This window comes from Grampus griseus (assembly GCF_964374135.1).
Source record: "Grampus griseus genome assembly, chromosome: 16".
Lineage (NCBI taxonomy): Eukaryota > Metazoa > Chordata > Mammalia > Artiodactyla > Delphinidae > Grampus > Grampus griseus.
In genome coordinates this window covers 73990144-74016790 of record NC_139010.1, presented here as the reverse complement: position 1 = coordinate 74016790, position 26647 = coordinate 73990144, and the positions used below count along the sequence as shown (strand labels likewise).

The window sequence follows — 26647 nt, the reverse complement described above, 5'->3', positions numbered from 1 at the left end:
ATTGATCTTTGCTATTGTTTTCTTTGTTTCTATTTCATTTATTTCTGCTCTGATCTTTATGATTTCTTTCCTTCTTCTGACTTTGGGTTTTGTTTTTTCTTCTTTCTTTAGTTCCTTTATGTGTAAGGTTAGATTGTTTATTTGAGATTTTTCTTGTTTCTTGAGGTAGGCTTGTATAGCTATAAACTTCCCTCTCAGAACTGCTTTTGCTGCATTCCATAGGTTTTGGATCATCGTGTTTTCATTGTCATTTGTCTCTAGGTATTTTTTGATTTCCTTTTTGATTTCTTCAGTGATCTCTTGGTTATTTAGTAGCGTATTGTTTAACCTCCATGTGTTTGTGTTTTTTATGTTTTTTTCCCTGTAATTCATTTCTAGTCTCATAGTGTTGTGGTCAGAAAAGATGCTTGATATGATTTCAATTTTCTTAAATTTACTGAGGCTTGATTTGTGACCCAAGACATGATCTATCCTGGAGAATGTCCCGTGTGCACTTGAGAAGAAAGTGTAATCTGCTGTTTTTGGATGGAATGTCCTATAAATATCAGTTAAATCTATCTGGTCTATTGTGTCATTTAAAGCTTCTGTTTCCTTATTTATTTTTATTTTGGATGATCTGTCCATTGGTGTCAGTGAGGTGTTAAAGTCCCATACTATTATTGTGTTACTGTCAATTTCCTCCTTTATAGCTGTTAGCAGTTGCCTTGTGTATCGAGGTGCTCCTATGTTGGGTGCATATATATTTATAATTGTTATATCTTCTTCTTGGATTGATCCCTTGATCATTATGTAGTGTCCTTCCTTGTCTCTTGTAACATTCTTTATTTTAAAGTCTATTTTTTCTGATATGAGAATTGCTACTCCAGCTTTCTTTTGATTTCCATTTGCATGGAATATCTTTTTCCATCCCCTCACTTTCAGTCTGTATGTGTCCCTAGGTCTGAAGTGGGTCTCTTGTAGACAGCATATATATGGGTCTTGTTTTTGTATCCATTCAGCCAGTCTGTGTCTTTTGGTGGGAGCATTTAATCCATTCACGTTTAAGGTAATTATCGATATGTATGTTCCTATGACCATTTTCTTAATTGTTTTGGGTTTGTTATTATAGGTCTTTTCCTTCTCTTGTGTTGCTGCCTAGAGAAGATCCTTTAGCATTTGTTGTAAAGCTGGTTTGGTGGTGCTGAACTCTCTCAGCTTTTGCTTGTCTGTAAAGGTTTTAATTTCTCCATCAAATCTGAATGAGATCCTTGCTGGGTAGAGTAATCTTGGTTGTAGGTTTTTCTTCTTCATCACTTTAAATATGTCCTCTCAGTCCCTTCTGGCTTGCAGAGTTTCTGCTGAAAGATCAGCTGTTAACCTTATGGAAATTCCCTTGTGTGTTATTTGTTGTTTTTCCCTTGCTGCTTTTAATATGTTTTCTTTATATTTAATTTTTTTTAAATTAATTAATTTATTTATTTTTGGCTGTGCTGGGTCTTCGTTTCTGTGCAAGGGCTTTCTCTAGTTGCAGGGAGCAGGGCCCACTCTTCATCGCGGTGCGTGGGCCTCTCATTATTGCGGCCTCTCTTGTTGCGGAGCACAGGCTCCAGATACGCAGGCTCAGTAGTTGTGGCGCACGGGCCCAGCTGCTCCACGGCATGTGGGATCTTCCCAGACCAGGGCTCAAACCCGTGTCCCCTGCATTAGCAGGCAGATTCTCAACCACTGCACCACCAGGGAAGCCCTGTATTTAATTTTTGACAGTTTGATTTATATGTGTCTTGGCATGTTTCTCCTTGGATTTATCCTGTATGAGACTCTGTGCTTCCTGGACTTGATTAACTATTTCCTTTCCCATATTAGGGAAGTTTTCAACTATAATCTCTTCAAATATTTTCTCAGTCCCTTTCTTTTTCTCTTCTTCTTCTGGAATCCCTATAATTCGAATGTTGGTGCATTTAATGTTGTCCCAGAGGTCTCTGAGACTGTCCTCAGTTCTTTTCATTCTTTTTTCTTTATTCTGCTCTGCAATAGTTATTTCCACTACTTTACCTTCCAGGTCACTTATCCATTCTTCTGCCTCAGTTTTTCTGCTATTGATCCCTTCTAGAGTATTTTTAATTTAATTTGTTGTGTTGTTCATCATTGCTTGTTTCATCTTTAGTTCTTCTAGGTCCTTGTTAAATGTTTCTTGCATTTTCTCTATTCTATTTCCAAGATTTTGGATCATCTTTACTATCATTATTCTGAATTCTTTTTCAGGAAGACTGCCTATTTCCTCTTCATTTATTAGGTCTGGTGGGTCTTTATGTTGCTCCTTCATCTGCTTTGTGTTTTTATGTCTTCTCATTTTGCTTATCTTACTGTGTTTGGGGTCTCCTTTTTGCAGGCTGCAGGTTCGTAGTTCCCATTGTTTTTGGTGTCTGTCCCCAGTGGCTAAAGTTGTTTCAGTGGGTTGTGTGGGCTTCCTGGTGGAGGGTACTAGTGCCTGTGTTCTGGTGGATGAGGCTAGATCTTGTCTTTCTGGTGTGCAGGTCCATGTCTGGTGGTGTGTTTTGGGGTGTCTGTGGCCTTATTATGATTTTAGGCAGCCTCTCTGCTAATGGGTGGGGTTGTGTTCCTGTCCTGCTAGTTGTTTGGCATAGGGTGTCCAGCACTGTAGCTTGCTTGTCATTGAGTGAAGCTGGGTGTTGGTGCTGAGATGGAGATCTCTGGGAGATTTTCGCCGTTTGATATTACGTGGAGCTGGGAGGTCCCTTGTGGACCAGTGTCCTGAAGTTGGCTCTCCCATCTTAGAGGCATAGCACTGACTCCTGGCTGCAGCACCAAGAGCCTTTCATCCATATGGCAAACAAGGTTCAGATGCTGTAACTCTGTTTCAGCTGCTCCAGTTCCCTGGGTTTGTTTTTGTAGGTCCTCTTCTTTTCTTGTGTTTCCTACTTAGAGAAATTCCTTTACCATTTGTTGTAGAGCTGGTTTGGTGGTGCTGAATTCTCTTAGCTTTTGCTTGTCCGTAAAGCTTTTGATTTCTCCATCGAATCTGAATGAGATCCCTGCTGGGTAGAATAATCTTGGTTGTAGGTTCTTCCCTTTCATTACTTTAAGTATATCATGCCACTCCTTTCTGGTTTGTAGAGTTTCTGCTGAGAAATCAGCTGTTAACCTTATGGGAGTTACCTTCTATGTTATTTGTCATTTTTCCCTTGCTGCTTTCAACAATGTTTCTTTGTCTTTAATTTTTGCCAGTTTGATTACTCTGTGTCTGGGTGTGGTTCTCCTTGGGTTTATCCTGTATGGGACTCTCTGTGCTTCCTGGAGTTGGGTGGCTATTTCCTTTCCCATGTTAGGGAAGTTTTCAACTATAATCTCTTCAAATATTTTCTTGGGTCCTTTCTCTCTCTCTTCTCCTTCTGGGACCTCTATAATGCGAATGTTTGTGGATTTAATGTTGTCCCAGAGGTCTCTTAGGCTGTCTTCATTTCTTTTCATTCTGTTTTGTTTATTCTGTTCCACAGCAGTGAATTCCACCATTCTGTCTTCCAGGTCACTTATCCATTTTTCTGCCTCTGTTATTCTGCTATTGATTCCTTCTAGTGTATTTTTCATTTCAGTTATTGTATTGTTCATCTCTGTTTGTTTGTTTTTTAATTCTTCTAGGTCTTTGTTAAATATTTCTTGCATCTTCTCGATCTTTGCCTCCATTCTTTTCTGAGGTCCTGGATCATCTTCACTATCATTATTCTGAATTCTTTTTCTGGAAGGTTGCCTGTCTCCACTTCATTTAGTTGTTTTTCTGGGGTTTTATCTTGTTCCTTCATCTGGTACATAGCCCTCTGCCTTTTCATTTTGTCTATCTTTCTGTGAATGTGGTTTTTGTTCCAAAGGCTGCAGGATTGTAGTTCTTCTTCCATCCCCACTTCTCTTCATCTCATGCCTTGACATCTCCACTTCCATCATCCATCCATCCTCTCCACAAACATTTACTGAGCACCTACTGCAGGACAAGTACTGTGCCTTCAAAGGAGTTCACAATCCATCAGTGAAGACTCACCTATGAAAAATAATTGTATTTCAGTGTGCTGAAGCCCTAGTTCTGCTGTGTATCAACTGTTATGAACACACAGAGAAGAAAGGCATGAACAGTATGAGTCAGGAAAGGTTTAACTTAGAAGGTAATATTTGATCTAGGTTTTGAAGAATGAAAAGAAGTTCAACAGCTAGAAAAGAGAAAGGTATTCCAGGCAAAGGAAACAGCACATTCTGAATTCCATTCTGGGACTTCTGTAGTTTCTACTTACATCATGGACCTCATAGTTTTGGTACTTATAGTGTAAAACGTATCATTTATAACCTCATTATATGTCTTGGACTACAAACTTCTTGACACGTCAGTTCATATACTTCATTTGTATTTTCCTCAAACCTTAGCAAAGTGCTAAGCATTGGGCACATAGTAAAGACCACGAAGATGTTGACAGAGTAATCTGATAATCTGTCAACATTTATGTACTCAGTTTTTTTGTGTGTATGTGTTCCCATAGAACTTTATGGACATTAAAATTTGGATTTTATGTAATTTTCACAAGTAATGAAGTGTTATTCGTCTTATGACTTTTTAAAACATTATCTTTAGAGCAGTTTTAAGTTCACAGCAAAACTGAAGGCAAGGTATAGAGATTCTTTCCTATATGAATTGCCCCTCCCCCATGACTGATATCCCCCACCAGAACGGTACATTTGTTACAAATGATGAACCTATACTGACACATCGTAAATCACCCACAGTCTGCATTACAGTTTGCTCTTGGTGTTGTACACTCTATGAGTTTGGACAAATGTATCTATCATCATGGTATCAGACAGAGTATTTTCACTGCCCTAAAAATCCTCTGTGTTCTGCCTGTTCAATTCCCCTTTGCCCCAAAACACACACACACACACACACACACACACACACACACACACACACACACACACACAGTTTTTATGTGTAAGGGAAGGGAACTAATGTTTATTGACTATTGACTACATGCTAGGATGAGTGTCAAAAGCTTTACACGTGTTCCTTCATTTAGAGAGATTAATCAGGCAATGGGCTGTTTTGGAGGATGAAGGTGTTAGGAAAAGGGAAAGTAACATAGATTTCAATGCAGCAATCCAGCAATGATTGAAGAGGCTGCCTCTGATGGGATTTGATCACTCACTAGGTACTAAGAGAGATGGAGAGAGAAGACACATTTTGCTCCTGAAGCCTCTCTTTTCACGAGCTCCCACCCGGTACACATCCCACTGGGTATTAATGATGTCTGCACTTTATTGACTGCACTATGCTGGGATTTATCAGGAACTTCACTGTAAAAGGGGTAGCGTGTGACAGCAGAAAGAGCAGGAGCCTCAGACTGCAGTGCAACATCCCCACCTTAGTTTTGCATGTTACTAGCTGTGTGACATTAGGCAAGTTTCTTAAAACTCTTGAAGCCTTAATTTCCTTGTCTGTCAAATGGAAACAATAATAAGTACACCATAGGTTTATATGACATTAGTTGCAAAATACCTAGCACCCAGAAATGCTTCCTCTCCTATCTTCCTATGTACAACCTATTGGACCTGAAGAATTTGAAAGTACCAGACATGATGAATAAAGAAAAAGTACTTTTCTTTGGCAACATCCTATATTACAGAAATTTTGTTTCCTCCAATATCAACAGTTGCTGATGTCATAGTGTTAGTTGTTCAACATATTCTTGGAAGATTAACATTGTTATCGATGCTTCAATTTCCAAATTAAAAACAAAATTCAGATAGAGAAATTGTTACACAATTCCTAAAGTTCAGAACTCTCTTGTTTCTATTCTTTCACATAAGTCACTAGACTACTTTTTCTTCAATGAGGCATTTTGTACAGATGGAAATAACTATTCTCTTTCTGTTTCAGCAAGAAGCACATTTATCATTTGTTCAACAAAATCATATTCACTTTTTACAACTGAGAAATATTTAAGGGATTTCATTATATTTGGGGAAATTTTCAACAATCAGAGATTTAGCAGCTGTCAAAAAAGACCTCCACAATTAATCTTTTATGAGTGTGACTTGTAATCTCTACACTAAGGATAAAAATTACTAAATATAAGGAAAAATGATTAATAAACTATAATATTTCTTGGCAAAGAAAAACTGCTTTATGCTTTTTAAGATGTTTGAAAATTTAAATGAAACTTACATGTTTGAAATTAGTGCCAGATGCAACACAATTCAAGCACAATTCACTAGCTGCATCACATTCACTATGATTTAGTAAAAGATATTCAATAATTCTATGTTTCATAGAAATCTCACAAATACAAGTATTTCATTCACAAAATGCATGGTTTGGCAGGGTTCCAGGACAGGAATTTGCTGGAGGGAAGGTAAATTTATTGATTAAAATAAATCAAATGACTGACATTTCCTCCAGAAAACTGGCAAAATAATAATATTCAGAGACTGAAAGTCTTACAAGCAAAACTGGAAGAAAGGTCTGAGCTATTTACGTTTATTATAGGAATCCAATAATGTCATAAGAGTAAACAATCAGATATTTGAGAATTCTCAAGTTAACATTGAGAACATTTTAAACTACATATTTTTGGAGTAGGACTTTCCAGAAACCTTTGATGTGAAATCTGGTGGCTGTAAGTCTTTGGAGTACTTATAATTATATTCCCCCTCTATCCGTTGCACATTTCTATGCACTAAACAATGAGTATTCTTTGATGGAACATATGTAGAAACAATCCAGATAGTTCTGAAACAGGCCAACAATATCTCCTTCCTACCTCATGTCTCAGTTCTTCCCCTTCTGTGCTCTCTTTCCCTATTTTGGTTACACCTCCACCATCAACATTTGTTATGGACTGAATGTTCGTGTACCCCTAAAATTCATACGTTGAAATCCTAACCCCAGGGTGGCTGTATTTGGAAATGGGGCCTTTGAGGAATTAAGGTTAAAAGAGGCCATAAGGGTAGGGCCCTGATCCAATAGGATTAGTGTCCTCTTAAGAAGAAACAAACACCAGAGAGCCCTTCCTGCCCCCACCCACCCCATTCTCTCTCTCTCCTTCTCCCTCTCCTTACACAACTGCACAAAAAAGATTTTATGAGCGCACAGCAAGATGGATGCTGCCTACAAACCAAGAGAAGAGGCCTCAGAATAAAATCTACTTTGCTGACACCTTGATCTTAGGCATCCCAACCTCCGGAACTGTGAGAAATAAATTTTTGTTGCGTAAGCTACTTAGTCTGTGGCATTTTGTTATGGCAGCCCCAGCAGACTAAGATAGCAATTAAGAGGCAACAATGTAGCAGTCACAACAGCATTTTCCTACACATCCTCTCTTTAACTACTTTTTATGGATTGGATTCAGGGAAAAACACTATTGAGGGGCTGGACACATTTGGCCAGGAGAGTTTCATACAGATCCTCACACCACTCAGCCCAGCTTCTAATCGAGCATCAGAGAATGTGAGTGTGAGAAGGACTTTAGTAACCCAAACTTGTCATTTCAGGTTTTGCTGTGATTCTGGGGTCATAGAAAACTACTCCATACACCTGGCATGTGTTCTGGAAAACAATGGGGGTGAGGTAGTTGATAGTTAAGTATTACACTTAAACATCGGTTTATACTAAATTGTGATATTGAGTGCAATACAAAATTCTTTCACATTTTTAGAATGCTTCAAAGAAAGGTATTACTGATAAGGCTAATGCCAATACCAACTGAAAATTACTGTTGGCAAGGTAATGCCTTAAGCGGTTTATGTGTATTTTGTTACATAATCGTTACAACACTAGAAAATAGGAATGTATTCTTATTATTATTACAGAACGTAATTTCAGAAAATGGAAGCATTTCTAAAATAGCCCCACTCCCATCACGGCCATATTATGCTGTTTTATTTTCCTCATAGAGCTTTTTTTTCCCCCCTGTTTTTTTTTCCCTTGCTTATTTTCTATGCTTCCCTAAGCCCCTTCTCAGAGCCTAAGACAGTGGCTGCCACGGAAAAGGAGCTCAATGAGCTTTTGGCCAAGGCCACATAGCTGGTCAGTGAAGCAGCTGCCACGATCACCAAACGGTAAGCGCCACTAGAGCAGAAGTAGGGATCATTTTGCTCTAAACATAGGCTGGCAGGGTGCCTGCTCAATAAATATGTACAGAAAGAAAAAAAAGTAAGGAAGGGAGCGAGGGGAAAAGGATGTATGAATGGAAACGTTCCCAGAAGGGTCTAGAGAGCTTCTGCAGTGACTTTCCGTCCTTGGGGAATGAACTCAGTTCAAGGTCTAAGCCAGCACTTTCCTCACCACGGAGTACGGGAAGGAATGGAGAAAGAACAGTCTTTAAAAACGTCCAGAAGAAAGAAGAAAACGACGAGAGAAAAGCTGGGAGAAAAGAAGTAGAAAGAAAGGAATCAACCCCTTCCTGCCTATTTAAAAGCATAGCTGAACGCGGCCGGTTTCCATGGCGACCCCAGGCCAGAAAGGCCTTAGCCTATTGGCTGAGATTCCGGAGCCAATGAGAAGGCGCGATGTTGACGGGTCATAAGATGGCTGCTGGGCGGCCGGCTACGGACCGGTGAGTAGAGCTGGTGGTTGGGCTGGCTTCTGGGCGGCCCGGACTCCGGTGTGACGGACCTGGGAAGGCCGGGTGCGGGGAGCGAGGGAGCCAGCGTGGGTGGCCTCACAGCCTCTCCGCGGAGCCTTCAAACCCTTTGGCCGGGCCCGCGGGAGAGTCGGCGGAGCTGGCCTCCGCTTTGCTTGGACCCGGCGTCGCAGCGCCTTCCCCGTCCTGTTGGTGGGATAGGGGTTCTTCGTCCCATCTCAGCCAGAGTGAGAGGGGACGAGGAGACAGACTTTCGGTCCGGGAAACAGTCTCTGGTTTACAATTGCTGTACCTGGAAGACAGCTGCAGTCAATGGGAGTGTCAGCAAGCTAGACGTCCTACATCAGAATCTGCAACGCTTAGTTCTGTGCTGGGAGGGGATTCTTCCCGCTCGGGGATCGGAGTGTGACCCTGCTGCCGGAGAGCCTGCAGAGTTACGGGTTGTGCAGCCAAACAGGAAAAGATGTACCTTTCTAGAGCCACCCTATTGCTGTCTTGCACCCTGTAAGTATTCTCACAGCTGCATCCAATTTGAAATGAGCCTCCAAGTGTTACTGGTTACTTGTAAATCCTTCCGTGTAGGGTTTTGAGTCTGGGGAAGTGTTGGCTAAACAAAACACTCACTTTGATGAAAACATATGCATACATGCAAAATCCTGCTAAATAGTTTATCAGGGTAATCAGATTGGTAACTTAAATCCGAAGTCAGGCCTGTGATTCAGTTGTACTTTCTCTACCTTTTTGAGAAAAGGGAGCGTATTTATTTCATAAACATGAACAGGACATTTACATTAATGTTGATGACAGCATGCTTAAAAGTATTTCAGTTAAGTAACTAATTCCCAGTCACAGAAACTGATTATTGTGTAAATTATTTAACACAATCTTGAGATTGGTGGGTGGTGGCTTGTGACTGTCATACAAGTAAGATTAAATTCAGATCAGACAAGATTCAGATTTCTTTATTTCTAATTGAATATAAAATCTGGGAAATAAGACAGCTTCATTTGGTAAAAATGGAATTGAAATTCTGGAGTATTACAGGCAGGAGACATTTACCCAGTAAACTGCTCAGATTGAGTTTTGGTTATACACAGTTGCCTGGACTTCCAGAAAATGTGCCATTATTACCCAGACCTCTGAATGTGACTTCAGGCGATTTAGCCTAGCATTTTACATAGCTTTCTGCCCTTAGAAAGTGAGAAGAAAATTCTCACTGTTAACAAATGTTAACAGAATTACAGGCTGGAGACATTCTTCAGACCCATTCTCTAATCTGTGTCACCAAGAATATATTACTATTTAAAGTCTGTTCTCTATAGAGTTTTCAAGCTATAGAGTTCTATTTTTCTAAGATAAGTGGATTACAGTGCATTAGGTGAGTCCGTTACCTCATCTGTAAAAGGGGTTTAGATAATAATTCCTAGTGGAAGGGTCATTGGTGAGGATTAAGGGTAAAACGGTGCCTGTCACATTGTTTGTATGCCATGTATAGCGGTGACCTGCTTTGTTTTTCGTTTTGTTTCTGTTTCTTCTGTCACAATTGGGGTTTCTTTCCCTTTCTGCAGAGCATCTTTTAGGTGTTCTCTCTGAAGTGCAGAGTCTTACTGAAAACTAGCAAGCTTGCCTGTGGTGGCTGGGTTAGGAGAGAACCCTTATCTTCTGGGGTGTTGAGGTTTAATTAGTATTGTTCTGACTGCGAGAGGATGGAATGTTACAGCAAAGAATGAGGTGATTCTGGGCATTTGGGCACGTATAATACTGAGATCCATAAAGAAACATTTTAGAGCAGCAGGACATCCCAGAGATCTCATCACACCCTTCGTGTTATAGCTTAAGAATAAAGACCCAGACAGATGCAGTGTCTTCCCCACAATTTTGTTGTTCAGGATCAGGAACCCATCTTCTGACTTTCAAAACAGTGTTTTTTCTGCTGCTCTACCACTGGTTCTCAATCCTTTCACAACCTAGAACCCCTTTTATTATAATTTGATATCTCCATGGATGCTATATTTTGAAAGATTGTGTCCACTAAACTATATTCATTAATTTTTGTTCATGTTTTTCTTTTTTTAATAAAAATCATGTCTGTAGCTACCAGTCAGAGTCTCTGCTGAATGAATGTGTGGTGAAGAATGTTTCATTGAATTTAAGTCTCCTGACCTAAAGGTGGATGATATTGTTTGAGGGATAATAAAATATATTGGGCTTTTTGAATATTGAAATTAGCTTAGAGACCTCCATTACTGTCTTCATAAAACTTTGGGAAAACCTAAGCTGAGGAACTGCTGAGCTGTGTCGTGTTCTTCTAGGTGCATTGCCGTCTGCCCAGGTGTGCTAAGTGTAGTGACTGTGTTTGGTTTCCACGGGCAAAAGAAAGCCCAGCCATTGAGACGAGGATGATACATAAATATTTTTTGTTCATCATAAATCATGTCAGCCCTGGACTAAAGATGTGTTCTGCATAGCATACACAGAATTTTTTTGTAGAATAATTGTGGAATTGGAAAAATCTCTCCAATATGAAATGGAGAGGCTGATACTCAAAACCATAGAGAAAAAAGGGATTCTGAATGATTTACATCTTCTTTGGGGCTAAGTGATAAAACTAAAATATTTGACGTGCAGGCTAAAAACGTGAAAATTTATGTATTGATACACGGAGTGTTCTGTAGACCTGGCGATCATCTACACTAAAAAACTTGTTTCTTGTTCTCTGGTATGCCACGTCTCTTGAGAACGGCTGAGTAATTTTCACATGTGAAGGGTAATTTGGAGTGATCTGCTTTAAAATGAAGGAATGCACTCTGGAAGATATGAGGTGAGCAGCACTTCAAAGAGCTGGAGAATCACAATCCAGACGAACACAACAGAAGTAACAGGGGGCCTGATAGGACCAGTTGGTACCATAGTACAATACAAATGTATAAATAACATGTACGTGCTAAAGACAGTGTTTTGGAACGTAAGCCTAAAACAAGTCACGAAGCAGCCACTCCATATTGGCTGACTTGCAGCCAAGCTGCTGTTCAGGGGGGCACTTTGCACGCTCCTCAGTGAATAATCTGTGTTTGTCCGTGGCCACCAAGTTGCCCTGGTATTTGTGTGTGTGTATGTGTTTTATGGTCAGAGAAGGGCACATCACTTTACAGATATTTAGGAATTAAGTTCAGAAACACACCTTATTTGAACTTTGCCTTGTTTTATGGATTTGGATATAGAGTCCACTTTTTAAAAGTTATTTTAATTTTTTTCCCCTGTGGGCACACACAAGAAACTATCATACCAGTCAGTGGCATCCTGAGGACAGTTCTTAATGCCACATCAGCAAGAACTTACTAAAAATAGATGATTTTGAGAAAGTCCAAAAGTGATCAAAAATGATTGAGGGCTGATGAGGAAAGGCATGCCCTGTCCATGGCAACTGGCACTGCTTCCCAAGGTGAAACCCATTTGGGTGCCCAGAGCACAGAGTCACCCTGTGGAGATACTGAAGCAGTGGCCCAGTGGAGGAACTGTGCCCATCTGAGCGGCCACAGCTGAAGTCTGGGCTGAGTGGTACTTGGCTGATGGACAGAAGCTTGTCATTTGTATAGAATGTTGGTTCCGTGAGGTTAGGCATTTTTGCCTGTTTTGTATACTGCTGTTCCTATGTCTTGAAGAGTGCCTGGCACACAGTGGGCATGTAAAAGATGCTATGGACAGGGAGGAGAAACAGTGGCTTCGAACGTAGAACCCCAGTTGGTGCTAAGAAAGCTAACTCTGAAACTTGTTACTGTCCTTGAGTCCTGAAACGGGATAGTGAGTCTGAAGGTGTATTATGTCAGTGGCGAAGTCATGACGGAGCTTATTATCACTCCCCTCCCCCTGCTTCTCAAAACAGTAGAAATATTTTTATTAATAGCACAACACCTGTTCTTCAATACTGGCATGTTTTACACTATGTCCTTTGTGCTAACAGAATATCTCAACATAACCTCCATTCCAACTTTTAAAATCCTCAGGCCAGATTTAGGGATGGATCCAGGTTTTATAGGGCTTGGAGCTTATGTAATTTGAGGTCTCCTCTTTAAAAAAAGGAATACAGATTTAAAATATAGAAAATCAGGTATAGTGCTTTGGAAGGACCTGTGAAAAAGAAGAGCCTTGAAGCTTAGGTTCCATTTATCTTCCTGGTAATTTGCTTCTGGTTTTATTGCTCCATTCGGAAAAAGACATCAACATTTTTAATTGAAACTTCAGTCAGACTGTGGAAATCAAGGAAGTAACTGACTTGCATCAATTGCTAAGTGAATGCACCTTAAACATTAGAAACTTCAAAGCTACCTTATGGATGCTGCCACCCATGATAGAAATGATAAAAATGCAGTACCTGGCCACAGAAGTAATAATAATGATGGCAAAAAGAACTTAGCATTGGTGAAGTCCCCAGAACCTCCTAAACACTGTGTTGAGTGTTTCAATAGCTTATGTTGTTTCATCCTCAGAATAACCCTGTGTGCAATATAGTTATTCCTGTAAAACAGATGAAAAAACTGAGGGTCAGAGGTGTTAAAAATGATTTCCTCATACCACTAATATATGGTGGAGTCAGGATTACAGTTGGAGTAGTTAGATGTTAGAACCCTTCCTCTTAAAAAGCCAAGAGAATGTTTTGGTGAGGATGTTTCAGAGAGCCAGCAACTATGAGGCTGGACCCAGACTGAAAAGTGAGAGCTGATTCTTTGGACTTGGGAGGAGGTCCTTAAAAGTTATCAGGCATCCATTATTCAGAGTAATGCAAAATCCCGTGATACTTTGTCTCAGAGACAATGCTGGTGGTTTTCTTACTAGGTTAACGCAATAGGGGGCAGAAAGGTTAGCAAAAAAGATTTCCATCTTTCTATTTTATTCCTTTAAGTTGATCGTAAATCTTGAGCAGTACAGCCAACGTCTGTATTCTAGGCCTCTTTTGAATGAACTGGTTTTGGCTCCTTACGTATGCTAAAATAGACTGTGTCGTGGAGATTAATAGTGAAAATGTACTCAATTATAATTTTAGCAAATGATTACAACCTCAGTTTTTAAAAATCATTTTTATTAGACTTAACGGTAGTTAATGGTTCTCTCTACCAATGGGCTGTATAACTAATGATAAGAATTACCCTGAACTTTAACTTGTTTCCCAAATACAGTATTATTTTAAAAAGCTGTATGTTTTTGTTAAATTGTTAGGATTGTACTCCATTTAGTATTACTTTAGCAAGCAGTATAAAATGTAAAACTAGGACATCCTTTTTACCACCATACTTTTCTCAAACTACCTGCATAGCTTAAAATTTTTCCTTTGAGTAATACTTTTCCTACTCTGTAGTCCCCTGAAGTTTCGTGCGTTCAAATACAGGCGAAACATCCAATTTTATTTTCTCCTCTAACTGTTACAGCTTGAAATATAGTATTATAATTCTTAAGTTGCCTGCAGTGTATATTGTTAGGCTCTTAACATTCTTGAGCCGTGAATGCTTTTACTGAATTTCCTCTTTTCTTTGGACAAGATTATCCATATATTAGAGAATCGAGGTTCTATTGTCATTAAGTCATTCATCTGTAGGTGTGTCTTGTAACAAACTTGCTGAAAATACACTTTTTAAAAATTTATACACACAGGGCTTCCCTGGTGGCGTAGTGGTTGAGAGTCCGCCTGCCGATGCAGGGGACACGGGTTCGTGCCCCGGTCCGGGAAGATCCCACATGCCGCGGAGTGGCTGGGCCCGTGAGCCATGGCCGCTGAGCCTGCGCGTCCGGAGCCTGTGCTCCGCAACAGGAGAGGCCACGGCAGTCAGAGGCCCGCGTACCGCAAAAAAAAAAAAAAATTTATACAAGCAAAATATTTACATTATCTTAATATGGAGGATACATCCCACTTTATACCAATTAAAAAAAAAAGTTTAGATAGACTGTTCCCAAACCATTGGTATAATTATTAGGTTGCTGGGGTATCTTTTAATGGTTTTAAAATTCTTTCCATGTCTACTTTATACGTCTTAACTCATTTTTTTCCCTTTAGCAGAAAAGATGTGGAGTGGGCTGCTACCTCCTGGCCTAAATGAAAGTGATGTTGAGTTGAATTCTGATGATGAAGCCACAGTAGAGAGCTCTGAACTTAACTTAGAAGAAGGTAAAGAAGATGGGACCATTACAAACACAGAGGTCTCAGATATCCCTACAGATGGACCAAAAACTGAAGCAGAGGCAAATGTAAATGCATATGAAGAGTGTCCCTCTGGAATTCCCTTAAATATGTGGAATGTAGGTTTTCTCTGACGTGTTCTTATTAAAGCCTGTACCTGTGTGTTTGTGCATGTTCCTGTGTGTGTCTCTGCTGTGGTCAGAATGTATATGTTCTTGGGAGGTAAATAGGTACGGAAGATTGACTCAGTAATTTTATTACTCTGTGGGTCTGTGGGCAATTCACTGGCCACTCAGATACTTATGTTCATTTTTGTTTTGTTTTTCATAAAAAGAGGAAGGAAAAAAAACAGTTAGTAGGATTAGCTACTTGGCCTAACATAATACAGTCTTAATCTCTTTGTTGTCTATGAGCCATTGACTTTTACCCACAGATTATCAGATTGACTTATTTGGAAATAAATGAAGATAAAAACTCAGGTTGTGAAAGTCTCAGACAATAGAGTATCTCAAGAAGAACTGAACTAGTTTCATTAAATTTGTATTTTTATAAATGTTATAGTTTTTTATTACTTAACATGTTATTTTTCAGATGTATGCTTTGCTTCAAAGCATATTTGCTTCTTTCCTTTTTTTTACTTTTATGTAGAAATTTCAAGAACTGCATACAAAACATTCTGAACAGAAAATCTCAACTTCAAGATCCAGAAAGAAAAAAAGAAAACGCTCCAGAAAAGGTGTTTTAATTTAGGTTAATTGTCAATAGTGCTAATATTAAATTGTGACCAATTGAGCTCAACAATTTTTTTTTTGTTTTTTGTTTCTTGTTTTTGCGGTACGCGGGCCTCTCACTGTTGTGGCCTCTCCCGTTGCGGAGCACAGGCTCCGGACACGCAGGCTCAGCGGCCATGGCTCACGGGCCCAGCCGCTCCGCGGCATGTGGGATCCTCCCGGACCAGGGCACGAACCTGTGTCCCCTGCATTGGCAGGCGGACTCTCAACCACTGCGCCACCAGGGAAGCCCTCAACAATTTTTAATAACCATAATTTTGAAATAACCGAATACTTGGTATTGACACTGTGAATTCTTTTTCAGGTAAATTGAAGAATGAAGAAGAATCTCAGAGGTAGGTGGAATTTAAAATATCTGTCTGTCCTAGATAGTACTGTAGAACTTGTACAAATAGTTGAACTACTTAACCTCTGAAACGTAAGAGCTAGTCGATGTAATATAATTGTAGTAACCAATTAAAAGCAGTAAATGTAAAAGTGAGTACATTTTGTAAAACATGAGTTATTGTCTCTCTTCTTACAGTGAACAGTCCTCAAGTGAAACCCAGTTGAAGGAGCTTACTCAGTATTTTGGAGTCAACGATAGGTTTGACCCCCCTGTTAAAAGGAAAAAAATTGAAAAGGTAAGATCTTTTTTATTGCATCTTACATTAGGCAGTGGGAAATGTTTGTAATTAACCTTGCCTAAGGTGTTTCTCCTCATTAATTTCATTCAATGAAGAAGTTAATGTGTGCAAGATGCTAGATAAACAAGTAAATATATAGTTACAAATCGTTAAAAAAGCTGTTAAGAAAGAAATGAACAGGATATAGTGAAGAAATTAAAATGGAAGCCCCACTTTAGCTGAGTGGTCATGGAAGTCCTTTCTTAGAGGATGCCGTCTCACTAAGACCGTAGGATGGGAAGGAACCATCTGTATAAGGAATGCTAGTGTAGAGGTGATAACCTGGGTAAAGATCCTAGGGGTGGAAGAGTCATCATAGAACATTTGAGTAGACGTAAGAAGGTCAGCCTGGCTGGACGGGGTCAGTGAGGAGGAGGGTGGGTGGCCCAAGGTAAGATTGGAGAGGCAGGCAGGCAGGGACCAAACTCTGTAGGACCTTAGAGGACAAGGTAAGGAATTGGGTTTTAGTCACAGTGCAATTGAGAGACATTCAAGGGTTTTAAGTTAAGGAAGTGATGTGATCTAAGTTACGTTTGAAAAGATTGCATCTTACGTGGAAGATGGACCTTGGGGCAACAAAAGCAGATGAGAAGAGGACAGTTAAGAGACTCTTCCAGGCATGAGATGATGGCGGCTTGAACAAGAATGGTGCTGCTGAAGATAGAAAAGTGGGTAGAGTTGAGGTACACTGTAGAAGTAGGATCAACAGTATTTGCCTCCTGATTGCTTATGAGGTGGTGGGGAGATTTAGGATTATGAGGGCAGGGAGAGAACCATTCGGGGTTTTACTTAAGCAGTGTTGTGAATAGTCATGTGAATTACAAAAATGGGAAAGCTTTGGAGGGGAGGTTTAGAGTGGGGCCTAATCCAGAGTTAATTCTGGGGCATGGGTAATAGCAAGCAGGAGTAGAATACACTTGGTAAAACGAGGCGGGAGCTTCAGGAGAGTCTGAGCTTGAGATGCATGCTTGGGAGTTGTCAGGCTAGAGATGGCGTTAATATTTAGTAGAGGCTTGAATGAATGAATAACTTATACATTCACTTAGGGGAATGTTGACAGACTCCAGGAGCATGAAAATTGAGCTCTGGGCCATAGGGACAGAGGCACAGAGGCCTGCTGGTTGAAGCCCAAGGATATTGTATCCTGCATGTATAGACAGGATCATTGCTGTAAACTACTGTGTATAGAGGTGATTACCATTTTCTGGTTAATCAGTATTTCTTATGAAAAACCTCTGATTTTTAAACCCGTCATTGGGTGGAATTGCCTCCTTGAGGGCACATGCATTAAGAAACTGACACAACAGAGTTTTACCTGCGAACCTTTTGATTCCAAGTTTGCCAAGAATTCCTGTCACCTAATCCCTAGAACACTGCGGAATTGGAACCAGGATCACCTGCTGCTGCAAATAATTAGAGCTGTTGAGCAATCTCCTTTTTCCAAATGTTCAAGCAGGTGGGGAAATGCTAAATTTCTTACAAAGAAAGAGCACTGGTAGAGGTGAAACTGAAACCCAGGCTTTATTGCGCCATTCTCAGTTCTCCAGCTTCACTGCCCAAGGGGCTGGTGAGCATTTTAAAGTGTGATTGCTGTGCTCTTGACTCCTGTGATTCTGGTGGGCCGGGAGGAGGGCTCTTGCGAGGAGGATGCTCTTGACTGTACCAAACCCGTTCCAAAGCCTGAGGGAGGAGGCTTATGCTGATGGCAGCGGTCCACGGGCCATCTCTGGCCCGCCTGCTTTAGAGTCCCAACCTCTGACTGGATTGTTCTTTTGAAGGAAGAAATGGTTAAATGTTGGTTCTCATAGGAAATATTTTTTAAAGTTTTATTTGTGACTTAGGTGGTCTTTGATCTTCAACTGTTTACAGTATTTGTTGTGTTTTCTCATAACTGTATTGACTTTAGAATGTCTGAATTGTTTCTTAGTGAAGTTAAAGCTATGAAATTCAGATTTTAGCCTTTCTAAAAAGTAGAAATTTTGAAGGCATTTTTTTACAATCTATCTGTATTAGAATATTTTTATTTCCCTACATATATGAAATTGTACCTTCTTGATACTTGGAAGATAAGGCCAACTTATTCTTTGTCTAAAATTTGGAATTTGTGAAGAGTAGCTTTAATCAAGGATACTAGGATTTCACGTGCAAAATCTTTTAAACAACTCAGTTTTAGGAACTAGTGTTCTGTTTCGCATTGTACATTAGACGAATTCTAGAAAGAATTATAAGTCAAACACCATTTTAAAAAGGAATTTCTGTTTAAAGGAAGACCGCTCTAAACACTTTTATAATCACCTGTTGATCTGTTTTATAAGTTTGGCTTTTCCTAATGGTAGACATTCCTCTGTATGAATGGCATCTGCCCAAGAAAGTCATGGCATCACCTAAACAAGGAAACTGATGCTGGCCAGGCTTGTATCTGCCCAGGATGTTGCCAGCACTTAATATTCTATAAATAAGTGCAAGCATAAGAGGAAAGGAAGGATTTGGTGAAGCCAGATTATCTCATATTCTCTTGGTAGTTCAGCTTAACTGCATGCCAGCAGGTTCACACTCATTCTTTGGTTTGGGATCACTGTTTCACATGCGCCCCTTTTGCTGTCATGCTAAAGTCTCTACTGTGAATCCAACAGAGTAAATAGACATTAAAGAATGTCCACACGGGGGGCACCAAGATAAATGCTAAGAATAAATGTAAGTTCAGCAGATAATAGCACTGCCCAAGAAATCTAGAGAGGATCATGAAAATCCGTGATGCAGGATGGACAAAACTAGCATGGATTTATAGTCCATTATTTTACTTCTCTGGAGCAGAGGCTGATCTGTTACCATATCTCAGAGACCCTTTTTAGTCTCTTTTCGCTCAATCACTCAACTCTCAAGAATGGTAAAACAAAACAAACTTCTTACATCTATCGTGTAGTCCTTTTTCTTTTTTATTCTTTTCCTTCTTTTCTTTTTCTTTCTTTCTTTCTCTCTCTTTTTCTTCCTTCCTTCCTTCCTTCCTTCCTTCCTTCCTTCCTTCCTTCCTTCCTTCCTTCCTCCCTCCCTCCCTCCCTCCCTCCCTTCCTTCCTTCCTTCCTTCCTTCCTTCCTTCCTTCCTTCCTTCCCTCTCTCTCTCCTTCCTTCCTCCCTCCCTCCTTTCCTTCCTTCTTTCTCTCTCTCTCTCTCCTCTGTCTCTCTCTCTCTCTCTTTCTTTCTTTCTCCACTGCCAAGCCAAAACTGTTGCTAAACCAAGGATGTGTATTTACAACACTGCTGTCACCTGCTTCCCTGACAGTGCAGAGAGACTTATATTTTTAAAATGTAATCTTCCTAATATCCAAAGCTGTTTTAAAGTGTTCTTTGTATTAAATACAGCTATAATTGTGTTAATGGCAGCAGTTCTGGCACTTATCAATAATTCTGTAATCATAACAATTATTTTGTGTCTATGTGGGAATTTCTTTAGAATAAATTTTACTCATTAATTTCATTATAAATGTCTCAAGTATTCTTTAGTTGAATCAGTTTGATTAGTCAGCAGTCATTTTTGAAAGTAGTTTTATGTATACTTAATGGATACTTTTTGGCAAGAAAAACCAGAGGTACTTTTAAAAATTTTGAGAGTAACTGCACAATGTCTTTGATAATTTTTAGTTGTTTATGAGAGGAAGCTGCCATTGTATAGTGTGGCTTTTTTCAAACTTATTTTTTTAGCAGAATACTCTTTCTTACTAGAATCTTACACGGAGCGCCAGTACAAAGATCACAGGCTGGTTGCCTTGAGTAGGTGGGTGTTGGGTGGGTAGGGTGGATGGTGGGGTGTAGAGGTACCATGTTGTTCCCTTGGGATCAGGTACAAACCATTCTCTCGTCATCCTTATGTGATCCCCGTTGGGTGGGTAGTATGGCCGGTATTATTCTCACAATACAGATGAAGAAACTGAAGCCTAGCATGATTTGTCTAAGAAAACAGAGCAGGTTGAAAAGTAAAATAGTCCCAAATCTAGATTTTTCTGAAGTAACAGTCCAACTTAGTTTTTTACTTACCTGATTCAAATAATTTAGGTAGGCGTGATTTTTATGTAAAAGTAGTAGCACTTAATTCTTAGTTCTTTTTTTTCTTCCTCCTTTATGGAGAGATTACTTAATTTTTTCCCCTAGGTATTTAGGTCTAATCATAGAACAACAAACTTGAGTGGACACTTCATTTGTATTAAGGTTTGAAAATTGAATATGTTATCTGAATAAATATTTAATAGCAAAATTTCTCTAGAAATATATTGTTACAGTTTGACTTGAAGAGCTTTAATCGGTATGTTAAAAGAGATTTTGCTACACACATACGGATGGTTACTCCTTGATGTTAAACCTAATAACCATAAATTTCTTAGATATTTATAGTACTGCCTTGACGTCTGCAACAAAACTGTTAATAAGAGCTTACTTATTACCTCATGGGAACCTGTCAGATACTGGGCTTAGATGATTTTCCACCTGGGACCAAGTTGCCATCCCTGAGTTTGTCTGTACTGAGATATATCTGAAGCTAAATTTCGATTCCTGCCAGAAGGCCTCTTAGGAGCATGCTGAGGACCTGCAGAGTATCAGCAGTGCTTCTGTGCCCCCTGCCACTCCTGTGGTATGAAAGATGCCCTAGATAATTCCAATAAAGGTTACTCTGGGGTCCAACTTAAGACTTTTAGAAAGCTTTAATACTCAAATCTTATTTCATGAGACTACTTACTGACTCAAAGTTGAAATCTTGGGTCTTATACTTGGGTCTGAGCCCTTGACGAACTATAATGAGGTCTGTAGTAATATAGAGCTGAACCTTCTTTTTGTTTTAATGGTATCCTGATAGATATAATATAAATAGCTTATTTATTGAATGACTTCTATGATCTGAAAACTTTGCTAGGTATTTTGCTTTTTTTTAACCTTTACCATAACTTTGCAAAGAACGTGGCATTATTCTCATTTTACAGGTGAGAGAACTGCAACCTTATAGAGGTTTAGGGACAGAACCCAGGGTTTCTTGGCCAGTAAGTAGAGGAGCTATAATTTGGACCCAGGTCTGACCTCAGCAACCATGGTCTTTGTAAACTATTACTAACTTTTAGTCTTAAGGTGATGGAAATGTTTTACCTCAGGGTTTTTTTTTTGTTTGTTTTAACATGAGCATTTTGAAAATATTTGGAATGGTAGTATCTTCTTATAGAAGCAGAGAGTTTGGGTGTGCCTATGGAACCAGAAATTTTTCAGAGCCAAAAAGAACTATTATATTTTACTTAAATAAATTGCTAAAAAAAAAAGAAAGAAAGAAAAAAGAAAAGGGAGGAAAAAAGAAACAGTCATGTGTAGCGAAACTTTGTTGAAATAAAAAAAAAAACTTTTAAAAGAGCTAAAATCAAAGTTGACCATGTAAGTGGAATTCTTGGATTTTATTTCTAGGAGAGAATTTTGGTCATCCAAGCTGATTCTCTCATTTTCTTTAAAGAAACGGAGCTTATGAGTTAAGTATCTCCTTTACCTGGCGCTGTGACTGTGTCCTCTGAGTCCTGGTCCAGCACTCTTTCCACTATATTAGATGCTGCTTAGAATGACTGGGGGAATGGGAGTTAGTTGATGGTGGAGAGAGAGATTTGTAATTTTAGCTAATTTATTTTTAAGTGAAAATTATACCTATCGGCCCAGCAGTTCATATAAGTTTCCAGAAAAGGGGAATGTTCTTGTTTTCCACTTTGTGACATTAACGGTAAGCTGTGGCTCTGTGGCAACCAAAGGGAGTTAAGTTAGCCAGTTGCTGCAGCGAAATGCCTCGCTAAATAAGCAGACTACTGGTTTAGTTCCTGGGCATTGGTGGTAAAAAGAGATCTGCATTATCCTAGGGCCTGGAGTAAAAGTGTACAGCACCCAGGTCCTAAATAATCTCAGGAAGCCTAAATAATTAGAGGGAAACAAGCAGACCTATTATGTGGAATAAGCAGGACAGGCTGGAGAATGGATGCTGTTAGGTTGCTGAGTTGAAAGTGCTGGAGAGAGACGTGGCGTGCAGGCACGGCAGCAAGCAGGGAGCGGTTAGGTACTGGGCATCGGGGAGGGTGCTGTGGGGTCAGCGGGTGTATAGGCATGAGGGAACCTGCAGAGATAGAGAAGGTAACATTCGACATGAGACTTACAAGGGTGGTTAAGATTTTTCAAAGAGAAACACATCCAGAGGCACAGGGAGTATGAAGAGACTGATAAATGTGGCCAGAGCATAGGAAGTACAGCCTTGCCCAAGATGGGGCTGAGAAAGCATTTGGGGACCCTGTTGTGAAGGGATTTGGGTGCTATTCAAAACGAGGAAAGAAGTGATAGTGTTTGGAGCTGGGTAATGACATGGGATCTGCTTTAGGAAAACACAAGACTAGTTTGAGGAGGGTTGAAACCTTACAAACAAGAGGTGATGAGGCCCTGAGGAAGCACAGAAGGGAGACATGAGAAACACTACAAAAGCAGAGTGAAAATAAGAGCCAGGGATTGGAGGCATTGAATATAACGGAGGATTCTCCCCGGGGTGACTAGGGGTCACCCCTGAAGGAGAGTCGGGGCAGGAATTGATGAGCTTGCTTTTCCACATGATAAACATGGAAGACCCTGCCTCTGCAAGGCCTTCAACATGAAGATGACTAGCAAGCAGCTGGAGACACAGGTCTTAGTATAGGGGAGAGGTCAAGTGTTTTGAATTATTTAGAGATACAAAGCAGCTTATAAGAAATAATTGAAGGCCTAGGATCGAGTATAATACTGAGGAGAGGGAAGAGTAAGAAGAAAAGGGGGCCAATCACAGAACCTTGAGGACTGCTATAATTAGGGGACAACAGGAGGAGATAAGGGGCATCAGAGGAGAGTTAAGATAGGCATTTGGGGAGATAGTTTTAAGAATGAGGATGTAGTTGACATAAGAGATGATGGGAGGACAAATGGTATCATTTATGGCTGTAGAGGGAGCAGTTTCAGAGGAATGATGAGGACAGAAGGAATAGAGAAGAATGGGAGATGACACGGGACAACTGATATACTGCTTTTGAGAGAGATGAAGTACCGACATAAGAAGAAATCAGTTTGAGGGAGGTGAGCTGTGTCATCTCATCCAGCCCCTGGTCCAGATTGGGGAGGACAAGCTTATTTATAGGATGAGAGAAAGATGGAGAAAAGAGAGAGGAGAAAATTTAAAGAGAAGGGTTCTGGATAACGTGTAAGCAGGTGGAATTATGATGAGCACAGGAGGTGGGATAAGTCTTGGGAAGAGAGATGATTCTTTCTTGGAGGCAATAAGGATGGAAGAACAGAGTAAGTGAGAAGCGGGTGAGAGGAAGATTATAGAAAGTACATACGTACCCTTGGTTATCCTCTTCCCTCTCTCCCACCACCTCAGCCTCTCCTGAAGTAGGGGTAGAGTTATAATCTGCTGAAAAGGAGGTAGGGTTGAGGGTATTTGAAAAAATGAAAAAGACATGCAACAACTTCTTAAAGGAGTGTGGGAACTTTCAAGGGCAGAACTGAGAGCCCACCCAGCTGAGTTTGAAAAGGAGCATTTAGTAAAGCCAGTGAATTGAGTCATTTGATTTTCTCTGACTTTGCTGGGACACCTAGATGTTAAAGTAGTGGAAACAAGTGGTTGGGAACAACCAAAACAAGATGTGATGTTGGAGAAAGTTGCTTAGTTGCCTGAGGTATTGCTTAGGTCAGTGGTTCTCAAACTCTAGCCTGGTTAGAATCAATGAATTTCTGGGCCCCAACCCCAGAGTTTCTGATTCAAATTTGCATTTTTAACAAGTTCTCAAGTAGTGCTAATGCTGCTGGTCCAGACTCAGACTTTGAGAACTTTTGGCCTAGAGTCTAGTTTGAAAAGGTTAATCATGGGTTGCAGGCCAGAGAGGCAGGATAGGAGACTCCAGGAAGGGGCTGAAGGACTGTGAGAATAAATACGATGGTGACAGAGTATGGGGTTCCAAATGAAGACAAGGCCGGTTCACTGGCTCCAAGGACTTGGGGTAAGTGGAAGGACAGAATCTTGTGTTTAGAGAGAATCCTAGATTGTAAAGCTCTTACATGGCCTAGAGCAAGCGTATTCAAAGTATTGGGCTTCCAGGAAATAAAGAACTTGTGCCTGAGTGTAACTCAGTGTACTACTTCCTTCTTTGAGAAAGTCTTGTTGTCCCCATCCCATACCCTTCCTCCCCTAAACAAAGTCAGCTAGACAAACCTGTGCGTAGTCATGTAATTGATTTGCACACTGGCACAAGCTCAGTTCCTAGACTGGCATCACTCGCAGACCTGACCTGGTACACAGACCACACTTGGAGAATCCCTGGCCTTGAGTATAGATTCTGGGGTGGGGTGTTATTTAGCAGGCGCTGAAAATGAAGGATGTTGGAAGAGTGAGTCCAGGACTCACTCTTGTTTGGACTATCAGGAGAAGAATTCTGCAGAAATACAAAAAAGAGAAATTTCTGGAGACTGGTGGATGATCACAGGACCAGAATGGGAAAAGAACAGTAGAGCAGCACGGCCTGGGCTCTGAGGCTCTGAGAGGCTATTGAACGCCAGTCTCAGGCTCCAGTCGGGAGCAAGTAAAAGAAGCCTAATCATCCTCCAGGCCCTTGGGTTGTCGAATGAGGGATTGTGAGAAGGAACAGTCTTCACTTTAACGCAGACATCAGTGACAACCTTGCTGGTCTTTGTTTCCAAAAATCGTTTTAGGCAGATTTTGTGTGGGCAATTTTAAAATCTTGTTTCAATAAAGGCTACATGGGAGCAAAGTTTCTCTTAGTTGACTGGTATAATCAAGCAGTATACTGCTGGAAGAGACATTCCCTGGACTTCTTTTATTAGGTCAAGGAGGGAGAAGTCCATTAACTGAAAATGTGGAAGATACACTAGATAAGCCATCGTTGGGATAAAATTTTCTTCTAAGAAGCATATATTAGCCTATTTTTAAAAAGTTATATTTTCTTTAGTAACTATTTCCACAAGCTAAAACTCAGTTATTTAACTCTAAGAAGCATCTTTCCATAAAGTATGATGTATCCTACACAGACTGTTTGGTGATCCCATGAAAATTTTCATTGTGATTTCCTGAAGTATCTTCAACTAGTAAATAACATTTCCATAGGAAAGTACAATCATTCTTATATATAACTTTCTTCCCATGTTTCATATCCAACTTAGTACCCATCCCATCGTCAGAGACTAGGAGGGGCTGTTGAATGAAAGTCTCAAGTTACAGGAATAGGCCATAGTGAAAAGAGGCAGAGGAAAATGGTGGTTTAGAATACAGGCTCTGGGCAAACCTAGATTCATGTGATGGTGGCTTTAACATTTACAGACGCTGTGACCTTGGCCAAATTAGTGAGTCTAAGCTTCTGTTTCCTCATGTTCAAAACAGGATAACGGTATAATTTCATTGAGTTGTTATGTGGATTAAATGAGCTTTCTTATAGTACTAAGCACAGGGTGTACCACATAATAAGCATGCCATAATTTCTAACTTATTATCATTAGCATTATATTGTTATTAAGGGAAAGCGTAGTCCTAAGGGTCACAGAAGTTTGGATTTGCGTCTCCTTTTTCTTAGTTCAAGAAATGACCTGACCTTGGCTAAGTTATTTAATACCTCTGAACCACCTTCTCATCAGTAAATGGGAGTGGTACCAACTACCGTATACGATCATTGTGAAAATTAAGTAGTCTAAATATGTAATGTGTTTGGTGTGGTCCTGTGACGTAGTCTTTACTAGCAAATGTTTGCCTTTCTTTCTTGCCTCTAACTTTTAGGTTTCTTTTCTTTCTAGTCGGGCCTTGAAAAGAGCATAGACCAGGCTGTGGAAGAGTGGAACATTGAGAAGGCTGAGGAGCTCAGCAATCAGCTAGCTACTCGAGAGGTGAGTCAGCCCAACTGGTGACACTCTTCTGTGCTTCCAGATCTTCTAAAATGAGCGTATGTTCTTTCTGTGATCATGAGTAAGTTCAGTATTCAAATATTTGACCTAAGATTTTCCTTTCTCTCCGTTTTCTTCCCTCTTAAATCCACCTTTTATTTCGAAATGCTGGGTTTTATTTTTGTCTTTAATGTTATTAAATTATTCTGATCTAAATCTTGTGCTGGAAATAATCCATGATTAATATTCAACCCCTAGATTTCATCTAGTTCAGAGAGCTTTTTGCCAGTTATGATTAAAAGGCTAGCTTTCTTTTTCCATTTGCATCTTTAACTCAGTTTAACTCTCCCTGAGGGCAGCCGTGTGTTCTAATGTCACACCTCTCAACATGTTCCTAACCCTTGCTCCCCAGAATGCTTTCTTACTGCATATTCTAAGTAGTTGCCTCAACCCTAAAGAATTTTCAGCCTTTTTTTTAAAACCTATAGTCTA

General features: G+C 40.0%; 1 protein-coding gene across 4 annotated transcripts in view; it reads left to right on the top strand.

The window, feature by feature from the left end:
- The first annotated feature begins 8537 nt into the window (after positions 1 to 8537).
- FAM204A (family with sequence similarity 204 member A) overlaps positions 8538 to 26647 on the top strand; it is a 30801-nt gene continuing 12691 nt past the window's right edge. For 2 of the 4 annotated variants that reach the window (XM_082673100.1, XM_082673103.1), the window contains exons 1-6: positions 8538 to 8591; positions 14665 to 14906; positions 15436 to 15523; positions 15883 to 15913; positions 16102 to 16201; positions 26069 to 26158. In XM_082673100.1, the coding sequence (XP_082529226.1) occupies positions 14673 to 14906; positions 15436 to 15523; positions 15883 to 15913; positions 16102 to 16201; positions 26069 to 26158 (543 nt within the window). In that variant the 5' untranslated portion in view covers positions 8538 to 8591; positions 14665 to 14672. Of the gene's footprint in view, positions 8592 to 9102; positions 9123 to 14664; positions 14907 to 15435; positions 15524 to 15882; positions 15914 to 16101; positions 16202 to 26068; positions 26159 to 26647 lie in introns of those variants that run through there. The other 2 variants (XM_082673101.1, XM_082673102.1) reach the window with 2 other exon arrangements.